We start from the raw sequence: 26,858 nt of genomic DNA, 5'->3' as shown, positions 1-26,858 counted from the left end.
TCTCAGGCAGGGAAAGTGGTCAGAATGTGGAGGCTTCCAGAAAGGTATGCATTCAGGGAACTGCAGAGGCAGTCAGGAGGCCAGCAACATAGTTGGGGCAGGTGGGCCTGGCTGGGCAGAGATGATGTCAGAGAGGTCAAGGGCCCCATCTGACAGGTAGGACCTTATAGAGACTTTCAGTTTTACTCTCTGAAATGGGAGGTTATTGGAGGGTTTTTTACTTACACTTTGAAAGGATCCCTCTGGTTGCTGTGCTGGAAATGGTGTATGTTTGGGAGGAACAAAAGTAGTAGAGACCAGTTTGGAGGGTTTTTTTGTTCTTTGTATTTGTTTTTGTGCAATTTATGGGGCTTGAACTCAGCTTGGGCACTGTCCTTGAGCCTTTTTGCTCAAGGTTAGCATTCTGCTACTTGAGATACAGCTCCACTTTTAGCTTTTCAGTGATGAAGTAGAGGTAACAGTATGGACTTTGTTGTTCAGGTTGGCTTCAAATGGCCATCCTCAGATCTCAGCCTCTGAGTAGATAGGATTGCAGGTGTGAGGACCTGGTTCTTAGCAAGTTTGGCAGTTTTTGCAGTAATCTATGTGAAAGATCTCAAAATGCTGTGATAAGAGTGGGAGTGATGAGAAGTAACTAGATTTTGAGGGAAAACTTGTCAAGTTAACTTGGAGATGTGAGAAAAAAAAGACAGTTGGTCAAGAATTACTTCGAGGGCTTTAGTATGAGCTTGTAACCACTAACCACGTGTAACTACAGGGCTATGAGATGTGGCAAGTCTATATTGAAATAAGCTGTAAGTGTAGGACACCTACCAGGTTTTGAAGACTTAGTAAACAAACAAACAAAAACACTGGATGAATATAACAGATATAAAAATAAATAACCTTAGTAATTTTTATGTTAGTTACATTCCAAAATCTTAATAGTTTGGTTATATTGGACTATATAAAATATACTATTAAATTAAGCATATATATTTCCTTCAATTTTTAATGTTGCTATTGGAAAACTTGAGATTTAATTCATGGTTCACATTGAGTTGGACAGTACTGTTCTGAGCAACTGAAAATTTATAGAGTTGCCATGGTCGGAGATAAGAAAGACTGTAGGTAACTAACACAGGTGAGAGGTGGAAGTGGGGGGCAGTTACCCAGAGTTCCATTTTGGACATGTTGAATTTGAAGGGCTTACTATTCATTCAAGACAGATAGATCATTGTCTGCACAAATCTAGAATTTGGATGAAAGGGCTGAGCTGTAGACTTCAGTTGGGGAGTTCTTAGCATTTATATGGGGATACACAGTTATGAAGGTGTAGCCAGAGAAGAGGACTAATGAGACCAGATTCCTGGTACCCTCTGCAATCTAGAAAGTTAGGGGAAGTGGAAGGTTTAGCAAACAGACTGAAAAGCAGTGTCTAGTGAAGAAAAGAAACCAGGAGAATGTGATTCAGAAGAGCCCAGGGAACAAAGTATATGAGGAGAAGGGAAGGGCCACCTATGCCTTGTGTTGCCCAGAAGTCTGCTGCTGAGTAAGATAGGACTGAGAGCTGACTACTAGAATTGGCAAGGTAGAGGTCATTGAGAACTTTAACAAGGGCAGTCTTGGAGTGTAAGGATGAAAGCCCAGTCTGTGGGTTTAAGAAAGAATGGAAGGAGAGGAGTTAAAAACAATAGACAACTTTGTTGAGCATTTTTCTGCAAGGATTAAAAAAAAAGACTGCTGATGGTGGAAATGGAGTCAAAGAAAAGGTTTTGTATTGAATGGAATGTTATGTATGTTTGTAAATGAGAGCCCAATGTAGGGAAACAAATGGTAGAAAAGTGAGAGGGATGCCTGTCAGTGAAAGGAGCAGGATGGGGCGCACAGAGGAAGGGCTGTCTCTATGCATGGGTGTTTATTGGTCACAGAAGGGAGGCTGAATATGTGTGTGAACCTGGGTAGATAAGGCAATGGGAGTCGATGGAGTTCTGGCTGATTGCTTCCATTTCTCAGTGAAGTAGGAAACAAATAGGGAAGCGTTAGTGGTTTTCAGCCTAAAAGCTGACTCATAACCTGGGCAACCTCCAAAACTGTAAGTGCTTGGGCCTCATTCCCAGAGATGTAAAGCGAAATTATAAAACCCATGTACTGATATTTTTTAGTTTCGTAAGTATTTTGTGATATTGAGGGTGAGAATCTTACTTAATGGAGTAATGTGAGTCTGCTCAGGATGGTTAGGGAAGGTTTCTCTGAGAAGAGGACATAAGCTGGGATTTGGAGGATGATAAAAAGCAGCATAAGGAGATGAGGAAGGAAGCATGTTCGAGGCAAAGAAAATATGTACAAAGGCTCTAAAGGAGAAGCATGTGGTTAGACTGTAGTAAGCAAGGCTGAGGTTGATGCAACATGAGGTCTGACTGAGGTCAGGGTAGGAATTTAAACTCAGGGCCTCTCGATCACTCAGCTGGCACTCTAGCTCTCGAGTCATGCCTCCAGCAATGCTTTGTGCTGGTTACTTTGGAGACAGATTTTTACAGACCTTTCTACCTAGGCTGGTTTTGAACCTCAATCCTCCAGATCTCAGCTTCCTGAGTAGTTGGAATTACAGGTTTGAGCACCAGTGCCTAGCTCATTTACATTTTAAAAAGAGCTCTATAAGATGAAGGAAAATGGATTGTGGATGGAGGGCAAGAATGAAAGAAGTTAGGCAATTTGCAAGCTGATGGAAACTTTGTCCAAAGAGAGAAAGTCAAGTACTTCTTAGAAGCCAGAACCTATAAGACACTGATTAACTATGAGCAACCACGGCAGGAAGCCATTTGTATGACCAGTTTTTCCACCCAAGTACTACTAATGACAGAGGAGGGGGATTGTTAGAAATTCCAAGTATGCTTAGGGAAGAAGCAGCATGGTTATTTTGACATCTCAACCTTCTTACTTTCCATGTGGAAAAGAGATCTTGTATCTTCCAGGCATTCCACTAGGTGTTCTGGGTGAAGGTAGAGAAATGAGAGGGGATTCAGGGTGCTGTGTCTAATGTGTATTCCTCCCTGTCCTGACCCCTACAAAGGCTCAGCAGGCAGGATCTGGAAGCACGGGAAGATGCTGGCTATGCCAGTCTGGAGCTACCTGGGGACTCCACTCTCTCGCTACCCACCCTGGACCCTGAGACCAATGATGACCTCATTTCACCTTATGCCAGCTTCTCCTCCACAGCAGACCGCCCCATGCCCCTGCTCAGTAGCTGGCTAGATAAGCTCTCACCTCAGGGGTAAGGCTGCGGGGAAGGGAAGGGAGAGGAAGGATGCTGGGAGGTGGCGGAGGGTGGGGTGGGAAGGGATAAAGAGGCAGATCCTGAGTGCTCCCACACCCTGTGATCCCCCACCCCATGCAACCCCACTCACCCACCAATCTTGGCCCCTTCCTTCCTCAGAAACTATGTCTTCCAGAGACGCTTTGTGCAGTTCAATGGGAAGAGCCTGATGTACTTTGGCAGTGACAAGGTGAGGGGCTAGAGACGCTCTGAGAAAGTAGGGAGAAGAAGGGGGTGAAGAGAATCAGGATTGAAAGGCCAGAGGATTGAAGGATGGCCACCTAAGATCCACAAAGGACCACAGCCAGTCAGCTAGTGTGAAGAATTATAGGAGAGTTGGGGAGTGGAGTGAGTTAGAAAGTCAGAGGAGCTGAGAATTTCCTACAGATGTGTATGAGATACTGAAGAGATGACCTAGGGAGGCCAGAGGTGGCCTTTGAAGTCACTGGTGGCCTGCAGAGAAGCAACTGAAGGTAGCTGGCTTTGCAGCTACAGCCATTGCTTGTGGATGGAGTGTTAATCGCCTGACTCAGCTCCTATCTCCTCGGGCCATTGGACTCTCTCTCCAGGATCCTTTCCCCAAAGGTGTGATTCCCCTGACTGCCATTGAGATGACCCGAAGCAGCAAAGACAACAAGTTCCAGGTCATTACCGGCCAGAGGGTGTTCGTGTTCCGCACTGAGAGTGAGGGTGAGGGCTGGGACCCCTGGGACACTGGGTGGGGGGGCTAGAAGCTGTGTGAGAACATGGCACACTCACTTGCTTCCTTGTCCCCACCAGCTCAGCGGGATATGTGGTGCTCCACGTTGCAAACCTGCCTAAAGGAACAGCGTCTTCTGGGCCATCCCCGGCCCCCACCTCCACCACGACCCCTCCGCACAGGCATGCTGGAGCTGCGTGGACATAAGGCCAAGGTGTTTGCTGCCTTGAGCCCAGGAGAGCTGGCACTGTACAAGAGTGAGCAGGTAAAGCGGGCTGGGTTAGGGCTGATGAGCCTGCTTTAACTCATTCTGTCACCTCACAGTACCACTACCTCCAACTCCACCAGGCATTCTCTCTGGGCATTGGGATCTGTTTCATTGAACTGCAAGGATGCAGTGTCCGGGAGATCAAGAGTCGAAGCTTTGACCTGCTCACACCCCTTCGCTGCTTCAGGTGGGGCCTGGAATGGTGGGAGACAAGGCTCTGGGTCTTTGGGAGGAGGCACTAGAGAGGACTAAAGGCTCTTCAGAATATGTTAATGAGCTGGGCACCAGAGATCCTAGCTAGTCAGGAGATTGAGATGTGGGGATCATGCATATAGGAAGAGCAGTCTTTGAGAATCTTATCTGCATTTAACCAGCAAAAGGCTGCAAGTAGAGGTGTGTCTCAAATGATAGAGTACAAGCCTTGGGTGAAAAAGCTAAGAAACAGCATCTAGACCCTGAATTCAAGTCATAGCACACGTGTGTGTGTGTGTGTGTGTGCGCGCGCGCGCGCGTGCGCGTGCACACGTGCGTGTATGTTAATGGATATATGCTGCTGAAAGTCCAGAGCACAAAGTCAAGATTTTAGAAGGAACTAGGCTGGTCACGATATGGCTTGTGGAGCTCCTTTAAGAATGGCCTTGGGATGGGATGTGAAGGGAGGTCCATGCCCACAGACTGGCTGTCCACCCCTCAGCTTCACAGCCGAATCTGGGGGGGCTCGGCAGAGCTGGGCAGCCGCTCTGCAGGAAGCAGTAACCGAGACCCTGTCTGACTACGAGGTGGCTGAGAAGATCTGGTCAAATCGGGCAAACCGGCACTGTGCGGACTGTGGGGCCTCCCGCCCAGACTGGGCTGCTGTCAACCTGGGGGTGGTCATCTGTAAGCAGTGTGCAGGTGAGGGCTGGGGTCTCAAACCCAAATGGGGAGAGAAAGCGGCTGGGGCAGGAGGTCTTTAGAGTACCCATTCACTTGCCCCTCATATTCTAACAGGTCAGCACCGGGCCCTGGGCTCTGGGATCTCCAAGGTGCAGAGCCTGAAGCTAGACACAAGTGTCTGGAGTAATGAAATAGTACAGGTGAGGAGGGAGGAATGGAAGAATATCCTCAGGCCCAGCATGGAGGCAGGAGTGGGTGTCTGGGGATACTTGAGTGCCGGTCATTTGCCTTTGTCCCTTGTTATCCTACAGTTGTTTATTGTCCTGGGAAACAATCGTGCCAACCGCTTCTGGGCATGGGCATTACCTGCTGGTGAGGGCCTGCATCCTGATTCGACCCCTGGCCACAGGGGAGAGTTCATTTCCCGAAAGTACCGGCTAGGTCTCTTCCGGAAGCCCCATCCTCAGCATCCAGATCATAACCAGCTTCTCCAGGTAGGAGGCACGAGTTGAGGCTCATGGTGGAAGGCGGGGGGAGTCAGTATATGAATTGGATACCCAGTCTTGGGTGGCAGGGGCTGGTTTTGGCGATAGAGGACTGTATCCATGGCTTGGAGCTGACAGAGGCCCTTATCTGCTTCAGGCACTATGTGCAGCCGTGGCAGGACCCAACTTATTGAAGACCATGACCCAGCTTCTCTGTGTTGATGCTTCTGAAGTTGAGGAGCCCTGGTCCCCTTCAGCAGTTGATGGCAGCTTGCCTGGCCTTCTACCCTCAGGTAATCCTCTCAGTTGATTGTTCTAAGGTGTGATCAGCTTAACAAGGCTGGTTTCCATTTGGACAGGCCAGAGGGGCTGTGTCACTTACAGAATGGCCCATGCTCTGAAATCCCCACCTACAGCCACTTGCCTAGTTGTCTGACTATTGGGGAGAGCCAGTGAACCAGCATTAGGCTAGAGGCCTCCTTGTCCCCTCATCCCTGCCACCCTCTTCCAGTCTGGATAGTGATGGATCCAGCCACATTGGGCTCTGCTTAGCCATGCTGCCTGTAGAGTTGAGTCCATGGCTTTCTCTCATTGGATCCCTTCCCCACTGGAGGTCAGACCATCCCATTGCATTGGCCTAACTTGATTCCATCTTCTTTTTGCAGACCCTTCTCCTGGTGTCTACAATGAAGTGGTGGTACCTGCCACTTACAGCAGCTTTTTGTACTGTGGTCCCATCAGCAACAAGGCTGGGCCTCCACCTCCTCGCAAGGGCCGAGATGGTGAGGGGAAGCCAATGGATGGGAGGAGACTGGGGCATACAGTGTGGGACAGGCACAAATGGGCTGCAAAGGGACAGGGGGGACAGGATGGGATGAGAAAGTGGAAAAAGGCCTAGAATAGGCTGGGATGCTTGGAATGAGTCTTCCACCCAGGTGGAAGACTGGGTGATAGAGAAGAGTCTCCTCTGAAGACAGACTGCCTGGGTCAAATCCCCACTCTGCTACTTCCTATGTATATGATTTGGATATGCTGCTCCAATTGGGACCTCAGTTTCTCCATCTGCAAAACAGAAGGAATGTAATATCTCAGAGGATTGTTATGAAGGTTGAACTGGGATCATCCAGAGGCAGAAGACTTGGCATAGAATAAATATCTGGGCAATGGGAACTATGACAACAGGGGCAGAGGTCTGCTGCTCCTCGACCATCTCTCTCCCACTTAGCTCCTCCTCGCCTGTGGTGTGTGCTGGGAGCTGCACTGGAAATGTTTGCTTCTGAGAGCAGCCCTGAGCCCCTCAGCCTCATTCAGCCCCAGGATGTTGTATGTCTGGGGGTGAGTCCCCCACCCTCAGACTCGGGTGACCTTGACAGGTAATGGCTGTGCCCTTCCCAATCCTTATCTCACAGCTCCCTCTTTGTCTCCTATTTCTCCCTAACCCCTATCTTCTCTGCAGGATCCCCTTTTCCTTTGAGCTCATCCTCACTGGAGGGAGGATCCAGCATTTTGGCACAGATGGAGCAGACAGTCTGGAGGCCTGGATCAGTGCAGTGGGGAAGGTGAGGTAGCTAAAACCCCTCCCCAACAGCTCTGACCTTATCTGCCCTGTCTGGTCCTGTCATATATCTAGCCATGCTGATCATTTCCATTAACAAACTGAGTGCTTATTATCTGTGCCAGTCCTCTGTTTGACACCTATATCTCATTTAATTTTTACAACCCACCACAGTTGAAGATTAGTAATATTTATAAATAAGAAAACTCACTCTTAGAGGCTACTTAGTCATTGGTCATGGTCACAGAGGCATCAGACTATGGGACTTGAACCTCACTGTGCTCTAACCTCTTCCACAGAGCAGCTGCCACTCACTCCTACTACTCTGCTACTACCTACTACCTACTACCTACTACCTCCTACTACCACAGGTTTGTTTTTGTTGCTGTTGTTGTTACTTTGTCCTGTTTTGTTTTGTTTGCCAGTCCTGGGGCTTGAACTTCTTTTACTCAAGGCTAGTGCTCTTCTACTTGAGCCAACGCACTACTTCTGGCTTTTTCGAAGTGGTTAATTATAGATGGACTTTCCTGCCTGGGCTGGCTTCTAACTGTGACTGTCAGATCTCAGCCTTCTGAGTAGGTAGGGTAACAGACATGAGGCACCAGCGCTGGACTCTGCTCCCTCGTTTTCTAACTGGCAAAACTATTCTTCTCTCTATCCTACTTCTCTTTATCCCTGAGCAAGCCAATCTCTCCATTTCTAGAATAAAAAAGTTCAGGCCCCAGAGTCATCCTGAGATTTGAGTCCTACAAACTCTCGGTGTGGGGAGCTTTTCTATGTCTGCAGAGTAGGTGTAAAAGACTCATCCCCTAGGGATGAGGATTAAGTGACATGTAAGGGCCCACACACAGAAAGCCTTCCATGTGTGGGTGTTGAAATGATGATGATGATGATGATGATGATGATGATGATGATGATGATGACAATCTCTTCCATCCTAAAACAGCTTTTCCTCAAGCTCTGCTCCATCTTCTACTTTTCACCCCAGTGCCCTCCTCCCCCTCCTGAATTCTCAGAAAGTTGTGTGCAGCCTGAAGATTCTTTTATTTTTCCTTTTTTCTTTTTTGTCAGTCTTGGGGCCTGAACTCTGGGCCTGGGTGCTGTCCCTCAGCTCTTCAGCTCAAGGCTAGTGCTACAACTTGAGCCACAGTGCCACTTCCAGCTTTTTCTGCTTATGTGGTGCTGAGGAATCGAACCCAGGACCTCATGCATGCAAGGCAAGCACTCTACCACTGAGCCACCTTCCCAGCCCTAAAGATTCTCTTTAACACCTTAAAGCTGCCTTCCTCTCACCCAGGCTCTCCTAAGCTGCTACTCTGCAGGTCACCAGTGACATCTGTGTCCAAGGCCAATGGCCACCTTCTGGCATCTCCAAGTCATCTCTCCAACAGCTGATAGGCATCTGTAAGAAATTCTTAGCTCTGACCTATAATTCCTATAGTTCTCCTCAAACTAACAAACCATCTCTGATCCTTTGAGGGCTCTGCCTTCCCAGGCAGGTCTAAGTCTACTCTTATATTTTCTATACTTTCCAGAAGTTCCATTCATCCTCTAAGGCAGTGCTACCCAATGCGGTATGAAGACTGTCACATCACACTGTCCCTGGACTGTTTGTTCTTTTCCATGATAGGATAAGCACAGAACTTGAGAGGAAGCATTTTGAATCGATTAGAGCAATTTGGCAGAGTAATTTTATGTGTTGAATCTAATTAGGCAAGGGAAGGGTATGTATGTCTTTGCTTTTTTATCTTAGTTTTCTGAAAATTCACTTTTATTATTTTTAACTTAGGTATTGAGTAGCGACAGATTAAAACTTAAAAGAAAAAGAAAGAAAGAAAGGCAAACGAAAAACCCTAGTCCTTTACCACAAGTAGTCTGAGAAGCATTGCTTTGAGGTAAAACTCAACACCTCTTCTTCCAGGAAGATTCTCCCCAGTACCCTGAGGCAGGATAGACCAGCAGTAGAATATATTGGTTATTCACTGTTTCTCACCCCACATCCCAGTTGAGACACAAAGTTGGGACAACAGTGGGTCATCTCTATGTTGGTTGAAGTGAATTGAACTGAATTTCTTTCTTTTCTTTCTTTGTCCATGTCATGTCACCTCCTTTTATCTCTCCCCATCCTATTCCCTCCACTTCTGGTTTCCCCCATCTTCTCATTCTTCATTCCCTCCCTTGTCTCTTCCCATCTTCTCTCTGCTTCCACAGTGGTTTTCCCCACTCAGCTGTCACCAGCTGCTGGGCCCTGGACTGCTGCGGCTGGGCCGCCTGTGGCTGCGGTCCCCCTCCCATACAGCCCTGGCTCCTGGACTTTGGCTATCAGCGTTTGGCCTTCTTCGTGGTGACCACCTCTTCCTGTGTCCAGCGCCAGGCCCTGGCCCACCAGCCCCTGAGGACATGGTGCATTTACGTCGGCTACAGGAGATCAGTAAGCAGGGGTGCGGACAGGGCTGAAGGAAGTCATAGGGATTTATGCCAGGCGCTGGTGGCTCACACATGTAATCCTAGCTACTCAGGAAGCTGAGATCTGAGGCTCACAGTTCAAAGCCAGCCCAAGCAGGAAAGTCCATGAGACTCTTATCTCCAATAAACCACCAGAAAACCAGAAGTGGCGCTGTGGTTCAAGTGGTTAGAGTGCTCGCTTTGAGCTGAAGAGCTCAGGGATAGCACCCAAGCCCAACCAAAAAAAAGGGGGGGGGGGCGGGATTTACAAATTACAAGAATTTTAGTGGGAAAGAGCAGAATGTATTAGCTTTAGGCACAAACTCGGAAGTCAAACTACCTAGATATAGGCCTTACCTTTAATATGTCCTGTATACCCTTGGACAAATGATTTAATCTCTGTGCTTTAATTTCTTCATCTTTTTATGCTGGTAATCATAGCTACTCAGGGGGATGAAATATGATGATCTCAGTTCAAAGTCAGCCTGGGAAGGAAAGTATATAAGATTCTTATCTCCAATTAACTATCAAAAATCCGGAAGTAGAACTGTGGCTCAAGTGGTAGAGCACCATTCTTGAGGGAAAAAGCTAAAGGGATAGTACCTAGGCCCTGAGTTCAAGCCCCAGTATAGGCCAAAAAAAAAAAAAAAAAAAAAAGACAGCGGGCACTGAAGAGCTCAGGGACAGCACCCAGGCCCAGAGTTCAAGCCCATACCCACCACCACCACCACCACAACAGAAGGTTACAGTGAAGTTAAAATAAGGCAAAAGTACTCAGTGCATGTTATATAAATTTTATTGTTGGTAATATTTTTGCTGGTTGGGGACTGGGAGGGTGGACAGGATACCCTCACTGTTATCCTTCCTGTTAAAAGAGAATATAAAGCTGGGCACTGGTGGCTCACACCTGTAATCCTAGCTACTCAAGAGGCTGAGATCTAAGGATTAAAGTTCAAAGCCAGCCTGGGTAGGAAAGTCCATGAAACTCTTATCTCCAATTATCCACCAGAAAACCAGAAGTGGTGCTATGGCTCAAAGTTGTAGAGCACTAGCCTTGAGTGAAAAAGCTTAAGGATAGTGCCCAGGCCTATGAGCTCAAGCCCCACAACCAACAACAATACAAAAAAAGAAGAGTAAGAAAATTATAGTATCATATTATTTTCAAACTTTTGAAACAAAATGCCTGGGTTTGATCTCAGTCTCATCATATTTTACAGCAAGTAAAGCAAGGCAAGTTATTTAATCTCTCTGAGCTGTAATGCAACTTATAACATGGAGAGAGTAATATGTAACTCCTAGGATTTATGATGCATGGAATGTAAGGCTCCTAATCTAGTACCTAAATTCCTTAAGCTCTCATAAATAGTATTCCTTATGATGAAGATGAAGATGATATTAATGTCCAGTGATTCTCCTATCAGGTGTGGTCTCTGCAGCTGACACCCCAGACAAAAAGGAACATTTGGTCTTGGTAGAGACAGGAAGGTAAATGTTGTTCCTGCCTTTAGCCTTAAAGCTCATTTTCTGAAATTTATCCCACTGTCTGCACCCTGTCCTCTTGGATGACTGCCTGTTTCCTCAAAGCTGCTTCCCTAGCTCTGGGACCATCTGGGTTGGGTGCTGCTGCCCCCTGCTGGTGCTTCTGCAAAGTCAGGGTCCTTGTGCTCTTGAACTGTCAGTCAAAGGACCCTGTAGAGCTGGCTCTGACTTGGACCCAACTCTTGGGTCTCAGGACCCTGTATCTGCAGGGGGAGGGTCGGCTAGACTTCTCGGCATGGAATGCAGCCATTGGAGGTGCCGCTGGTGGGGGAGGCACAGGACTTCAGGAGCAGCAGATGAGCCGGGGTGACATCCCCATCATTGTGGACGCCTGCATCAGTTTTGTCACCCAGCATGGTGAGTGGGCACTGGTTGATACTGAGCCAGTGGGGTCAGGGTGGGGAGAGGAGAACATGGACACAGCCATAGATGGGAGATGAGCCACCTAAAAATAGTTCTGAGCCAGGTTCTAGATCATGCCTGTAATCCTAGCTACTCAGGAAGGCTATGATCTGAGGATCACGGTTCAAAGCCAGCTTAGGCAGACAACGCTTATTTCCAACTAACAAACAAAAAGCTGTAAGTAGAGATTTGGCTCAAGTGGTGGAGCACCATCCTTGAGCAAAAAAAACCTAAGCAAGAGCATGAGGCCCTGAGTTCAGTTCTCAATACTGGCAATAACACAAAAGGGTTCTGCTTCCCAGTACAGCAACCTAACACCAAAGGGTGTTATGACTTGGCAAGCTGCTGTGCATTTCTAGGCCTTAGTTCCTGCATCTGTAAAATGGAACTAATAGTCCTCATTTTTCAAAGTAGTTATGTGTCAAGCTTTGAATTCAGAGCCTGACAGGGGGTACATGTTTGGAGGTCACTTTCATAGAGGTATGGGTATGGTGGATGAATGCGACATTGTGAATGTGATGGAGGACGCACAGCTATGGTGAACAGAGGGAGGGAAGCCACTAGACAAGAGCCTCACTGTGCAGGAAGCAACTTTCCTGATAGTCTGAGCAGAATCATTCTGTGTGGGAGAGATTTTCCAGACATGAAGTTGGCAGTTCATCCCTACACTTCTTCGTGAGTTTTTAGCCTCTGTTTTGTTCTCTACACAAATAAGGACCAAGTTGAAATCTATCTTCCCTATGACTCTCTTTATGAGGTTGAATTTTTGGGAAAAAAATCTCACAGAAGGCTAATGAGGGTGTATGGGGTTCTGAGTCCAACCCCACCTAAAACAAAAGAAGAGGAGGAGGAAAGGGGAAGGAGGAGGAGGAGATGGATGAGGCACCCTATGAAGAGATAGACACTGGATAGTCATGGCTAATAACATTCTTCTCACCTTGGCAATAGCATTATTCATTGACTTATCTCACTTACTTAGGCCTCTTCTCAGCCTCCCTGTGTCACAGGAAGAATTCAGTCTGAGGCCTAGGGGGAAGGTCCTGAAAAAAGAGTGGGTGGTCAGACATGCCCCTCTCCCACTCCAGGAGCCATACACCACAAGTTTATTTGACAGATTTATTGAGCAGCTAGTGATCATGAGGAAGATGCTATAGATACAGCAGTGAATGCCATCTCACACTAATGTGTGAGATGGCATTAAGAAAACAAATATAATCAGTTCTCATTATTTGCACGAGTTATGTTCTGTAAAGCCACTGCAAACAATTAGTGAATACTGAATCCTTACCTCAAGGGAGAGACAGATTTAGGTTCCTCTGAACTTCTGGTTACAACATTTTTGTCAACGAATCAATGTGTGACCTTGCATGCGTGCGTGTGTGTGCGCACATGCACACGTGCATGCACACTTCAGTTTAAAGTGACCTTATTTAATGTGTGTGTATTTGATTTGTGAACATTGAAATCAGAAGCATAACTATACCCCAATGAAGCTTATCTAATGCACAGAAATATTCTCTGTATGGCACATTACAGCCTGCTTATACTTGGAAATAATAAGCAGTCTTTCAGAATTATACTTGGAAGCTATTTTATGCAGTGCGGTCATCAACAAAAAAAAAACACAAGTATTTGAAAATGTAACTCTGAATTCTACCATGAAAAGGATATTTCTGGTTGGGAATGCAACTCAGTGTTAGTACCCCTGTATAGCATATTCAAGGCCCTGGGTTCAATCACTGGCACTCCCAAGAAAGAAAGTGAGAGAGAGACAGAGACAGAGACTCATCTAGGAACAAGAATATGGAAGAGGGACTTGAGATTTTTCTCTGTATATATTCACCAATGACCAAAAGTACAAGCGTCCCTCTATACCTGCAGGTTTTATATCTATTTGTGTATTCAACCAACTAAAGACATGAAATATTTGTAAGCTGGGCATGTTGACATAGTCTTTTTTTGTTGTTGGTGGTGCTGGCGCTTGAACTCTGGCTTGGGCCTGTCCCTCAGCTCTTTAGCTCAAGGCGAGTACTCTACTGCTTGAGCCACAGTGCCATTTCCAGTTTTTTCTAGTGGTTTATTGGAGATAAGAGTCTCACAGAGTTTTCTGCCTGGGCTGGCTTTGAACTGTGATCCTCATATCTCAGCCTCCTGAGTAGCTAGGACTACAGACGTGAGCCACCAGCACCTGGCGTTGACATAGTCTTGTAATCATAGCTATGCAGGCAGGAGACATAGGAAGATTGTGGTCCAAAGCTAGCCCTGAGCAAAAGAGATCTTACTTGAAAAACAGAAAGCAAAAAGGCATGGAAACATGGGTCTGCCAGAGCACTTGGCTAGCAAGTGCAAAGCCCTGAATTCAAACTCCACTAGCAGAAAGAAAGAAAGAAAGAAAGAAAGAAAGAAAGAAAGAAAGAAAGAAAGAAAGAAAGAAAGAAAGAAAGAAAGAAAGAAAGAAGAAAGAAAGGAAAGAAAGAAAGAAAGAGAGAGAGAGACAGAGACAGAGACAGACAGAGTGAGACAGACAGAGAGAGAGAGATGCATATGTACTGACTTGTGCTTGTTTTTATTTCATAAACAAGACAGCATAACAGCTACTTACACAGCACTAACATCATACCAAGTACTACTCATAATCTAGAGATGATTTAAAGCATCCAGGTCAAACTGTATAGGTTATATGCAAATAATACTATATAAAAGACAAATCTGTGGATTTGTGGGAATTTCTGGAACCAATTGCGCATGGATACGGGGGATACTGAGTTTAGGATTGTAAATAAATTTGGTAAATGCTCAAATATAAAATCTGAAGATAATCAGATCAAAGAGTACTACTTTAAAGATTAAAAGTGGTATGAGATACAGGTGGGGACTGAAAGAGATTGGATACATCCATCCCAGGGGACCACACAGAGGTAGGCATGAGGAGCCATATTTCCCCCAAGAGGGAGCACATGGCCTCCTGTCACCATCCAGGTAGCAGGAGGGTCTGAGGGGCAAGGAAGTGAGGTAGATGGGAGTTCAGGTGGGTCTGGGCGGAGAGAGGGAGGGGCCAGGTGTATGGAGGGCACTTCAGGAATGGGAGGGGGCCCAGGTCTGGATGGAGCTGAGGACCAAAGGTGAGCATAATACTAACAGGGATACTGTGTGTGACAACAACGAGGTCAGAGAGTTACTTCCTGACAAGGAGCTAAGAATCAAAAACACTCAGCTCTCCCACTCCTATGTAGCCATGTCCCAAGGAGAGAGTCACTGGGTGGGTAATGGCCTGTCCTTTTTGCCATGGTGACCAGAATCTACTGGCTGTTTCTAGGGCTCAGACTGGAAGGTGTATATCGGAAAGGGGGCGCTCGGGCCCGTAGCCTACGACTCCTTGCTGACTTCCGGCGGGATGCCCGGTCTGTGAAACTCCGACCCGGGGAACACTTTGTGGAAGATGTTACTGACACCCTCAAACGTTTCTTTCGAGAGCTTGATGACCCTGTGACCTCTGCTCGATTGCTGCCTCGATGGAGAGAGGCTGCTGGTACTCCCAAGATCCCTCATTATGAAGCCGAAAGGGGATTTGCCTCCTTCCTACTATCAGAATCTGTGAGGCTTTCTTGTGGTATTGGGAAGACTCCCTTCTCAGTACTCCACCCTAGGGGTCATGTGGAGACTTGGCTTAGGGGGAGGTAGGAGGCAGGCAGGGATTTCTCCAGATATCTCTTTCCACACTCTAGCCTATGCTCCTTACCTGGATCCTCTCCTCCATTCCATCTTCAGAGCTTCCCCAAAAGAATCAACGCCTGGAGAAGTATAAAGAAGTGATTAGCTGTCTGCCTCGGGTCAATCGCCGTACACTGGCTACCCTCATTGGGCATCTCTACCGGTCAGTATGGCTAGATCCTCTGCAGGCTCCCTCCCTGAACGTTCATCACCTCAGTCAGACTCCACAATTTATTTCATTCACTTATTGATTCATTCATTCATTCCACAAACAGCTGTTCAGTGATGGTTGTTGTAGCATAAAGTTTTGGAGTCCAACATACCTAAGTTTTTGATCTAGCTCCATCATTCTAGTTGTGTGGCTTTGGGTGAGTTATTTGTTCCCTCTCAAGCCTATTTTCTCATTTCTAAGAGGAAGGTGAAGTAATGAATACTATATACCTCATTAGGAGGATGAGATGGGTAATATCACCTCCACTTATCTGGATATGAAATTCCATGTGAAATTCTTAGTAAAAGCCTTTAGAAATGGTTAGAAATCAATATTATTGGGCTGGGAAGGTGGCTCAGTGGTAGAGCGCTTGCCTTGCATGCATTAGGCCCTGGGTTTGATTCCTCAGCACCACATAAGCAGGAAAAAAAAAAAGCCTGAAGTGGCGCTGTGGCTCAAGTGGTAGAGTGCTAGCCTTGAGCTGAAGAGCTGAGGGACAGCACCCAGGCCCAGAGTTCAGGCCCCACGACTGGACCCAAAAAAAAAAAAAAAAAAGAAATCAATATTGTTTTATTATGCTATGCTAGGCAAAGAGTTAGCTGTAAGAAATACAAAGATGAAGTCTCGAGGCATGGCTCTAGATCTAACAAGCACAAGGCTCTGAGTTCAAATCCCAGCACCACTAATTTAAAAAGAAAGAGAGACATATCACCCAACATGGAAGAAATATCTGTATTGTCAAAGCTCATAGAACTCTGGGCTGGGAAGGTGGCTCAGTGGTAGAGCGCTTGCCTTGCATGCATGAGGCCCTGGGTTCAATTCCTCAGCACCACATAAGCAAAAAGAAAAAAGCCGGAAGTGGTGCTGTGGCTCAAGTGGTAGAGAGCTAGCCTTGAGCTGAAGAGCTTAGGGACAGCGCCCAGGCCCAGAGTTCAGGGCCCACGACTGGACCCACCCCCCCCTCCCCCGCAAAAAAAAAAAAAAAAAAAAGCTCATAGAACTCATAAACTTTATAGACCATGATAAAGACAATTTGCCCCATGAAGGTTAGAATGTGTTTGTGACTTTAAGTATCACAATCCCACAACACTGAAATTTGTGAAATTTATGTAATCACTTAATCACAATAAAAAATTGCAAAAAAAAAAAAAAGAGAGAGAGAGACAAATAAGATGCGGATTACTTTTCCCAACCTATCGGGGAAAGTGGCCTTTGAGTTATTCTGGGATGAATCCTTGGCTGTACTGTACTGGTTATATAATAGTAGAGAAGTTGGCCAACTCCAGACCTATTGTTTATTTATGTAAGTGGAGTTTTGTATATAAGTATAAAAACATACCCATTAATTTATATATTATGTATTTTATACTGTGCATGCCAGTCCTGGGGCTTGAATCCAGGGCCTGAGCTTTTGTGCCCAAGGCTAAGGCTCTACCTCTTGGGCCACACCTCTACTGACTTTTTGGAAGTTCATTGGAGATAAGGGTCTCAAGACTTTCCTGCCTGGACTGGCTTCCAACTGTAATTCTCAGAACACAGCCTCCTGAGTAGCTAGGATTATAAGCATGAACCCCTGGCACTCAGCTTTCTATGGTTCTTTTTTTGCTATAACAGCAGAGTTGAGGAGTTATGACAGATTCCATGGCCTGACAACCTCAAGTATTTATTATCTGCTTTTTACATAAAAAGTTTGCTGCTACCTGCTGTATTTATGATCATTCCTAATCATTCATAAAACCCTGAGGCCACTGTTGTGTCTTATTCATTACTGTATCCCCAGTACTTGCCTAGACCCTAGCATACAGCAGGAACTCAATAAGTGTTTGCTGAATCTATGGATGTTTTGGTGAAGGGGTGAGCATAATTGCATTCTTCATGACCCTGATCCCTTTCTGCAGGGTACAGAAATGTGCAGCTTTAAACCAGATGTGCACACGGAACCTGGCCCTTCTGTTTGCACCCAGTGTATTCCAGACAGATGGACGAGGGGAGCATGAGGTTCGGGTGTTGCAGGAGCTCATTGATGGCTATGTCTCTGTCTTTGATGTAAGGCTTTCCTGAACTCTGGACTACTACAATCACTCCAGCCCCTGCTGTACTCTGCCCACCCCAATAGGCCTTAGCCTAGACCTCTCTGTCCCTCTGTATCAAGAACCTCCTCCCACATCCCTGGGCTTCTTTGTCCCATAGCATTTTTCCAAGCATCCTCTCCCTACTGAGTCTTAACTCTTAACTCTTCAGGCCACCAACTCTTATTCAGGTCCCCGTTCCCTTCCTTTTCCATCAGTCTCCTCACATATACCAATCTTTGGCCTTTTCACAGATTGATTCTGATCAGGTAATTTTCCATCAGCCTCCTCACATATACCAATCTTTGGCCTTTTCACAGATTGATTCTGATCAGGTAGCTCAGATTGATTTGGAGGTCAGTCTCATCACTACCTGGAAGGATGTGCAGGTAATGTGCCCTGAGCTTAGAGGTCTGGGTGGGGCAGAAGGGGAGATAAAAAGACAGAAAACTAACTTTCTGCCTGTTCTTCATCATACTGACCCTCAGCTGTTTGGGAGATAGGAACCCCAAGGAGGGAAGAGTTTGGGTAGTGGGTTTACACCATTCATTCTATCACCATGAGGCTTCTTCGTTACAGAATAGTAGCAGTAGCATCTCACTTCTAAGCTTAAAAGAACCAGGGATTCAGGTGGACTTGTTGCAACAATGAGAAGTACAAAATGTCATGTCAAAACCAACTTTACAATGTCGGTGTGGGGGGGGGGTATAATTGGGTGGGGGGAGGGGGGAGGCTGGGAAGGGAGGTGAAGGGTAAACAAAGGAGGAGGCTGCAATGCTTGGTAAGAAATGTATGCATTATCCTGCCCATGTAATTGTAGCCCCTCTGTACAGTATGTTCTCAAATAAAATAAAATAAAATTAAAAAAAAAAAAAAAAGAACCAGGGAAGAGTTAGTATAGTCAGCCAGAGCAGTGAGAATAATAGGTACAGTAGCAAATTTTTTAACCAGGGACATCTTATATCCCAGGAACCTTTAATCTCATTTTAGTATCATGCAACTCCATAAAGTAGGTAGTTCCATTTTTTTTTTTTCAAATAAAAACTGAGGCTCAGCCGGGTGCCTGTGGCTCACACCTGTAATCCTAGCTACTCAGGAGGCTGAGATATGAGGATCGCGGTTCAAAAGCCAGCCCGGGCAGGAAAGTCCGTGAGACTCTTACCTCCAATAAACCACTAAAAACCAGAAGTGTCGCTGTGGCTCAAGCGGTAGAGCGCTTGCCTTTAGCTGAAGAGTGCACGGACAGCGCCCAAGCAGAGTTCAAGCCCCATGACCGACCAAAAACAAAAACAAAAAAAACTGAGGCTCAGAAGATCACTTATTCAAGGTCATACTGTGGCGAGTTGCAGAGTTGAAACCCAGGCAGTATGCCTCCAAACCTCTTTTTCCAACCACTGCCTTGGGTAGCACTCTATAAAGCTAAAGATGCAGTTCCACTCTCCATTTTAAGGCCCCATGCGGCATTGGGGAGATAGTTGGGAAGAAAAGAGGGAGATGGTAGGAGACAGTGTGAGGAATCTCTTCTCCCCCCACCCCCCACCCCCGGTCATGGGTCTTGGATTCGGGGCCTGGGCTCTTTTGTTCAAGTCAAGCACTCTACCACTTGGAGCCACAGTGCCACTTCTGGTTTTCTGGTGGTTAATTGGAGATAAGAGTCTCACAGATTTTCCTACATAGGCTGGCTTTGAACTGCGATCTTCAGATCTGAGCCTCCTGAATAACTACGATTACAGGCATGAGCTGCCAGCACCTGGTGTAAGGAATCGTCTGATTTTGGTATTTCTTCATACTCCTGTGTCCCATTGACATCTTGTTTTTGAACCTGTTTGTTCAGCTATCTCAGGCTGGAGACCTCATCATGGAGGTTTACATAGAGCAACAGCTCCCAGACAACTGTGTCACCCTGAAGGTTAGTCCTAAAGGAACTGGGGGAGAGGGGAGAAAATGGGTAGGGGGCAGGGTCAATGGCCTGACTAGGATAGGTTCTCTGCTTTTGGCTGGATCCTAGGTGTCCCCAACACTGACTGCTGAGGAGCTGACTAACCAGGTACTGGAGATGCGGGGAACAGCAGCAGGGACGGACTTGTGGATGACGTTTGAGATTCTTGAGCATGGAGAGCTTGGTGAGTATGACCATGTGCCTGTGGGTATGTGATGGAGTGTGTAGTCATGAGGTCAAGGCCATCAGTGACTTCTGTAATGCCAACTATATTGAACATCTTACTCATTCACTCATTCATGTGAAAAGAGTTTAATAAGTTAACCCATTCCCTTTTTCTCAGTATGCTTTTCTCTTGGTTTGCCTTGTGGGCACTAGATTTCCTTTCTACCCCTTATGCCTAGATTCAAGTGTTACAATAACCAAGGCTAAATCTTGGACTCTTTCTTCTTTATCTCATCTCTCTATAGATGAATTCATTCTTTCCCAAGGTTAAAATTCCATTAACACGCTGACAGCCACATTTTTATCTCTGGCCCACACCTCTTCTTTGAATTCCAGACTCACAAACTGCTTCTTGATATCTTCACTTCTTACAGGCACCTCATATTTATAACATTTAAGAAGGGCATTTTCTGGATTCTTAACTTTCTCCTTTTACAAAAATCCCAGATTAAAAAAAAAACAAACTTGTTTTTTGTGCCACTACTGGGGCTTGAACTCAGGGCACTGTCCCTTAGCTTTTTGCCTAAGGCTGGTGCTTTATCACTTGAGTCATAGTGGCATATGGACTTTCCAGCCAAGCTGGCTTCCAACTGAGATCCTAGGATCACAGCTTCCTGAGTAGCTAGGATTCTAGGCGTGAGCCACTGGGACCCAGCTCCAGATTTTTTTCTAAGATTTCCCAACTCAATAAATGGTGCCATAATTCATCTCATTATTAGGACCAGAAACCTGGAGTCCTCTGAGACTCCTTCATTTCCTTTCACATCCAACCCACCAACTAGCTTGTTCCACTTAAATCTACCACTTTTCTCCACTTCCACTGGTACCACCACCTAACACCATCCAACATTAACCCTAACAGGTATGGCTCCAGAATGCGAATGTTCCATTTTTTGACCCCCTACAAGCTGTTTTCTGCACCACAGCCAAGTGAACATTTCAGATACACACCAGATCATGCCATTCCCATGTTTCAAACCCTCCAAGGTTTTCCCATAGAGCTTAGAATAAATAAAATACAATTCAGAATCCTTATTGTGAACTGTAAGATCCAGAGAGTGTCTTATTTCTGCTGCTTATTTCTCAGGCCTAATCTCACATCACCTATTCTCTGACCTGTCCTCTGTCCTCTTTTTTATTTGTCCAGTCCTGGGGCTTGAACTCAGGCACTGTCCCTGAGCTTCTTTTTGCTCAAGGCTAGCATTCACCACTTGAGCCACAGCAACAGACACTTCTGGCTTTTTCTGTTTATGTGGTACTGAGGAATCAAAGTCAAGGCTTCATGCATGCTACGCAAGAGCTCTACCACTAAGCCACATTCCCAGCTCTCCCCGCCACACGCACCTCTTTTCTGCAGTCTCATGGGCTATTTTTGTTTGTTTGGTTGTTTGGTTTTGATTTGTTTTCTGATGCTGGTGATTGAACCTAGGGATCTGAGCAAGACAAGATTTACTGCTAAGTTACTTCCCCGACTTGGCTTCATAGTCCAGTTTCCCAGAGACAACTTTCCAAACTCAGAGCCCTTGTTCCTTCCATTTCATCCTATAACATCTTTTTTTGGGGGGGGCTGTCCCTCAGCTCTTCAGCTCAAGGCTAGCGCTCCACCACTTGAGCCACAGCACCACTTCTGGCTTTTTTCTTTTTGCTTATGTGGTGCTGAGGAATCAAACCCAGGGCCTCATGCATGCAAGGCAAGCACTCTACCACTGAACCACCTTCCCAGCCCCTCATCCTATAACATCTTACATGATCTTAGCATGGCTTGCTCTTAATCCTTCACACTGCTGAGCCTCATCTTCAAATGCAACTTCTGATAGGCCTTATCTGACTACCCTGTTTCAGTTGCTGCCCTTTCTTTCTTTGTGCTTGTGCCTAATCTCTCAGCTTACTGTTTCTTTCAAGGCAATTATTAATCTCTAATTATTTTGTTTGCCCACCTGTTTATTGTCAGCTCCCCCAACAGGCTGTGGTTTAGAGAAGGCGGGCCATATGTATTTGCTCACCAGGCATTCCCAGTGCCATGTGGTAGCTGGCAGAGAGACAGTGTTAAATGTGGCTGGATAGTTGATTGGGTATGAGTGAGAGATTGGTAGAAAAAAGCTGGGATCCTAAGGACTTGGTTAGATATGCTGATTGATTCTTACCCTTACTTTTCCTCTTCAGAGCGGCCACTGCACCCTAAGGAGAAGGTTCTAGAGCAGGCCCTACAATGGTGCCAGCTTCCAGAGCCCTGCTCAGCCTCTCTGCTCCTAAGGAAAGTCTCCCTGGCCCAGGCTGGCTGCCTCTTCACCGGTGAGACTTTTTCCTCAGCCTAATATTCCCCCCAGTCTTCTACTGGAGGCTCCATTCAGCATTATCCATTTGTGCCCAGGAGTCCGACGTGAGAGTCCACGGGTAGGACTATTACGGTGTCGTGAGGAGCCTCCCCCTTTGCTGGGAAGCCGCTTCCAGGAGAGGTTCTTTCTGTTACGTGGTCAATGCCTGTTGCTGCTCAAAGAGAAGAAGGTGAGGCCCTGAGATAGAGGAATGAGACTCTTGGGTGACCATGCAACAGACTGGTGACTGTACCAAGCCTCTGATTCCACAGAGCACACTTGCATCTGCCTCATGGCTTTCCTGACCTTGACCTGTCTGACCCTGCAGTCACATATCCCCAATGCTTCCATGATTTCCTGAACTCACTAACCATGAGCTTTCAACCTCACTGACTATTCGTGTTCTCAGAGCTCTAAACCAGAACGCGAATGGCCACTGGAAGGTGCCAAAGTCTACCTGGGAATCCGTAAGAAGTTAAAACCTCCAACACCGTGAGTTTTCTTCCTCAGCTTTCATCTACAGCCTTTCTTCCATTACTTCTTTGGCTTGAAAGTCATCCTATCATTTTTCTCTTTTGGCCCCTTCCAGGTGGGGCTTCACTTTGATACTGGAGAAGATGCACCTGTGAGTACTCCAGCTTGGCTCCTCTTCTAGCCCAGACTTATACCCTGTCCTTGTTCCTCCTCTTTCCCTTCTTCTATTCCATCATCCCTAGAGCTGTGACTCCTTCACTCCCTTAAATCAACTCTGATCCCCCTCAGCTACTTGTCTTGCACTGATGCCAATGAGATGTGGGATTGGACCACCAGCATCCTTAAAGCCCAGGTGAGGAGGAGGAAAAGGTGGAGGGCTGGGTCTCTAGTCTCTCAGGGGGTTTGGGGGGAGGTATACCTCTCAGTGCCTCCTAAGCCCACTGGTGCCAACCTCTCACCCTCTCACCAGCACGATGACCAGCAGCCAGTGGTCTTACGCCGCCGCTCCTCCTCTGACCTCGCTAGGCAGAAGTTTGGTACTATGCCTTTGCTACCCATCCGTGGAGATGACAGTGGAGCCACCCTCCTCTCTGCCAACCAGACCCTGGTGAGATCTGCCCCCCCCCACCTGTCCCAACTCCTACTTGATCCCACCCTTACTACAGTCACACCACAAGAACAAGAAGTAGTGGAGTACATGCCAGGATGGTGCTCCCTCTGTTGACCTCGACCTTCCCTTCCACCTTCTCTGTGCTCCCGCACCCCATCCCTGCCTCCTGTTGCCAGACCTCATTGTGCCTCTGTTTCTTCTTCCTCTCATTCCTGTTGTACGTGTGCCCAGCGGCGACTACATAACCGGAGGACCCTGTCCATGTTCTTTGTGAGTACTGTGCCTGCTTCAGCTATGCACCTGCCAGCCCTGTGTTTGTCTGTACTGCCCAAGCCCCAATGTGATATGTGTCTGTCCTGATGGAGACCAACAGAGACAGACAGACAGACAGACAGACAGACAGACAGACAGACAGACAGAGACAAAGTCAGAGAAGAAAGAAAATGATGAGTGGTAAGACATGGAAAGGACACTGATCACAGAACTGTAGAGCTATGTGGTTATGTGGTTATGTGAATGAGTCTGGCAGAAGGGTTCAATCCTCACCATTCCCATTCCCTTGCTATGTAATCTTGGGCATTTTAACTCTATAGCACTCTTTCATAGTAAAAAGCTCCTGCATAAGGCAGTTCTCATATCAAATATATGAAGTATCTTGCAGTGTCTGGTCTAGGGAAGAGCTCAATAAATGTTAGCAATTAATAATCCAGTAACTGTGTCTGCCCCCTGCTGCCCCCATTCCCATCCAGCCGATGAAGTCATCCCAGGGTTCTGTGGAAGAGCAAGAAGAGCTGGAGGAGGAGCCTGTGTATGAAGAACCAGTATATGAAGAGGTGGGGGCCTTCTCTGAGCTCACCAAGGACACCTCGACCTTCTTAACCATATCAGAGTGGACCACCAACTCAGAGACCCCACACATCAACCAGACGTCCATTGATCAAATCCCCCTCTCCAAGGCAAGCAATTGGGAGGAAAGACCACCTGACCTTCCTCCGGGCCTCCCTTCAAGGAGTAGTCCCCAGACACGGGGGTCCCTGGAGGAACAGCTGCTCCAGGAGCTGAACAGCCTCATCCTGAGGAAAGAGGAGACTTCTTCAGGCCCAGGAAGCCCTACTCAGCCATCCAGCTCCAATACCCCAAGCCCCACTGAGCTTCCAACACAGACACCCAGATTTCCCACCCAACCTTCCTCTACTTCTAGTCCACCCTCCAGCCAGCCCCTCACATGACCAGCATTGAGGGGGAGGTACCTTGAGGATTCAGGCTGTCACAATGGTAGACACTGCTGGAGCTTCCTTTGCGAGGCTAGAAAGACTACAAAATACAAAATCTAGCATGGTGCTGTGGAACGAGCACTAAGGCTCCTAGAAGCTGTGTGTCTCAGGGAAGGTAATGGCTCTTCTCTGGGCCCCAAAAATCTGTGCTGTGAAGCCAGGAGGGTGATGAATATCAAACTGTGTTTCTTAGCACTGTAAGGCCCCACATTCTTTCTTCAACAAGGCAGCTCCTGCTTTACATATTTGCTATGTAGGGGTTCTGTGAGAAGTTTGTGTCGAAGGGTGGTTTTACTGCATTAAGGAAAAGTAAAGTTTGGAAGGAAGACGTATAGGTCATATGCAAACCTGTCTTATCCCAATTCCCACATTTTAGGCTTACAGGGAAGCCATGGAAAGGGGAAATTGTTGGTGTTGAGAACTGGGCCAAAGAAGAGCCCCCAAACAACCCAAAACAATCAGTCATTATTAATAAACCTTGGAACTAAAAACTTTCTATTCTTTTATTCATTCATTAACAAGTATGGCCAGGCTGTACCTGTGTCTCATGCCTGTAATCCTAGTTATGCAGGAGGCTGAGATTTGAGGATTATGGTTTGAAGCCAGCTGGGATAGACAAATCCCCAAGAGGTGAAAGTGTGGCTCAATAGGCAGAGCTCTAGCCTTGAACAGAAAAGCTCAGGAACAGACCCTGAATTCAATCCCCAGGACTGGCTCTCTCTCTCTCTCTCTCTCTCTCTCTCTCTCTCTCTCTCTCTCTCTCTCTCTCTCTCTCTCTCTCTCTCTCTCTCTCTCTCTCTCACACACACACACACACACTCACACACGCATGCCCAGTTACATGAGCAAGATAATGAGTACATTTCTCACCCAGCGTTGTTGGTTCCTCTTTTGTTTTTTCCCTACCATCCCTTCCCTCCCACCTCCTCAACTATACCCAACGCCCTCTGCATGAGTTTGAAAGGCAGAGGCAGACACGGAAGTTGTACTCTGGGAAGGGACTTGGCCTATTGGGATACAGTAAAGAGGATGGAGCTTTGGGACAGTGAGTGGGCAGTAGATCACTGAAGTAGATCAGTGGGGGCCCAATCAGCATGGCCTCATAGGCCATGGATTCTATCTACACTTCAGGTTTTTGGGATTTATTTGGTGGTATTTGTGTTTGTTTGTTTGTTTGTTTTGTTGGTCGTGGGGCTTGAACTCTGGGCCTGGGCGCTGTCCCTGCACTCTTCAGCTGAAGGCAAGCACTCTACCTCTTGAGCCACAGCGCCATTTCCGGTTTTCTAGTGGTTTATTGAAGATCAGCGTCTCACGGGCTTTTCTGCCCGGGCTGGCTTTGACCCTCCATCCTCAGATCTCAGCCTCCTGAGTAGCTAGGATTGCAGGCATGAGCCACTGGCGTCCGGCACTGCATTTGTGTTTTAAACAAGACAAAGATAAGATCTTATTCTCTCCCCTCCTCTTTTCTCTGAAGAAGAAGAAGAGGAGGAGGAGGAGGAGGAGGAGGAGGAGGAGGAGGAGGAGGAGGAGGAGGAGGAAGAAGAAGAAGAAGAAGAAGAAGAAGAAGAAGAAGAAGAAGAAGAAGAAGAAGAAGAAGAAGAAGCAGCAGCAGCAGCAGCAGCAGCAGCAGCAGCAGCAGCAGCAGCAGCAGCTGTGTGCCCCGTGGCTCATGCCTGTAATCCTAGCTACTCAAGAGGCTGAGATCTGAGGATCATGGTTCAAAGCCAGCCTGGGCACAAAAGTCTGTGAGACTGTTATCTCCAATAAACCACTCAGAAAACATGAAGTGGAGCTGTGGCTCAAGTGGTAGAGCGCTTGCCTTAAGCTGAAGAGCTGAGGGACAGCGCCCAGGCCCAGAGTTCAAGCCCCAAGACCAAAAAAAAAAAAAAAAAAAAAAGATCATTCCCTGACTTCTGGGCAAATTGTGAGTTGTGGAAAGAAGCCTAGAAGCAAGAAGAACAGATTATTAGACCAGAAAAGGGATAATGGATGCTTAGACTAGGGTGGTAGTCTTGGAATTTGAGGGAAATGAATTGTGGACTTGTGAATTGTGGGGACTTGGTGTCAGGATTAGGAACAGAATGAGCTGGGTTGATGTGGGTGTGTCTGTGACACAAATCTGCTGATGGATTGGAACAGGACATAGGGTACATTGATGCCAGGGGTATGGCTTTCCTAAGTGCAGGGAGGGTGGTACTATTTAGTCTTTTACCTGGGGAAGGTAAAATTTTGTGTGTGTGTGTGTGTGTGTGTGTGTGTGTGTGTGTGTGTGTGTGTGTGTGATAACTTAAATACTACTGGAGACATGAACTCAGAGTTTTGAAATATGATGGGAGTGTGGATCTGGGGGATCTGGGTGTGGGCCAAGGGAAGCCCCCTTGGTGAGGAGGATGAGGAAAGGGGGTGAGGCTCCTCAGAAACCCATGCCAGGGTTGGTGGACCTTGAGGTGCAAAGGCTGAAGGGA

At 46.8% G+C, this 26,858-nt stretch overlaps 1 protein-coding gene across 7 annotated transcripts in view; it reads left to right on the top strand.

The window, feature by feature from the left end:
- Arap3 (ArfGAP with RhoGAP domain, ankyrin repeat and PH domain 3) overlaps positions 1–24,884 on the top strand; it is a 28,603-nt gene extending 3,719 nt beyond the window's left edge. For 5 of the 7 annotated variants that reach the window (XM_070036263.1, XM_070036265.1, XM_070036268.1 and 2 more), the window contains 29 exons: positions 3,053–3,253; positions 3,416–3,485; positions 3,829–3,985; positions 4,076–4,260; positions 4,344–4,450; positions 4,958–5,157; positions 5,254–5,339; positions 5,451–5,633; positions 5,782–5,917; positions 6,290–6,406; positions 6,850–6,997; positions 7,081–7,183; positions 9,391–9,610; positions 11,046–11,109; positions 11,357–11,520; positions 14,882–15,094; positions 15,334–15,439; positions 17,386–17,533; positions 17,877–17,945; positions 19,391–19,465; positions 19,565–19,679; positions 21,884–22,012; positions 22,092–22,225; positions 22,445–22,527; positions 22,625–22,660; positions 22,798–22,861; positions 22,979–23,116; positions 23,351–23,389; positions 23,869–24,884. In XM_070036263.1, the coding sequence (XP_069892364.1) occupies positions 3,053–3,253; positions 3,416–3,485; positions 3,829–3,985; positions 4,076–4,260; positions 4,344–4,450; positions 4,958–5,157; positions 5,254–5,339; positions 5,451–5,633; positions 5,782–5,917; positions 6,290–6,406; positions 6,850–6,997; positions 7,081–7,183; positions 9,391–9,610; positions 11,046–11,109; positions 11,357–11,520; positions 14,882–15,094; positions 15,334–15,439; positions 17,386–17,533; positions 17,877–17,945; positions 19,391–19,465; positions 19,565–19,679; positions 21,884–22,012; positions 22,092–22,225; positions 22,445–22,527; positions 22,625–22,660; positions 22,798–22,861; positions 22,979–23,116; positions 23,351–23,389; positions 23,869–24,348 (3,970 nt within the window). In that variant the 3' untranslated portion in view covers positions 24,349–24,884. The remainder of the gene's footprint in view (positions 1–3,052; positions 3,254–3,415; positions 3,486–3,828; positions 3,986–4,075; positions 4,261–4,343; positions 4,451–4,957; positions 5,158–5,253; positions 5,340–5,450; positions 5,634–5,781; positions 5,918–6,289; positions 6,407–6,849; positions 6,998–7,080; positions 7,184–9,390; positions 9,611–11,045; positions 11,110–11,356; positions 11,521–14,881; positions 15,095–15,333; positions 15,440–17,385; positions 17,534–17,876; positions 17,946–19,390; positions 19,466–19,564; positions 19,680–21,883; positions 22,013–22,091; positions 22,226–22,444; positions 22,528–22,624; positions 22,661–22,797; positions 22,862–22,978; positions 23,117–23,350; positions 23,390–23,868) is intronic. The other 2 variants (XM_070036266.1, XM_070036267.1) reach the window with 2 other exon arrangements.
- Positions 24,885–26,858: the final 1,974 nt, after the last annotated feature.

Source organism: Dipodomys merriami, unplaced genomic scaffold (assembly GCF_024711535.1).
Source record: "Dipodomys merriami isolate MVZ:Mamm:240054 unplaced genomic scaffold, mDipMer1.0.p SCAF_27, whole genome shotgun sequence".
NCBI classification, from domain to species: Eukaryota; Metazoa; Chordata; class Mammalia; order Rodentia; family Heteromyidae; genus Dipodomys; species Dipodomys merriami.
The sequence above is the reverse complement of the archived record's forward strand: the minus strand, read 5'-3'. Positions and strand labels throughout refer to the sequence as shown.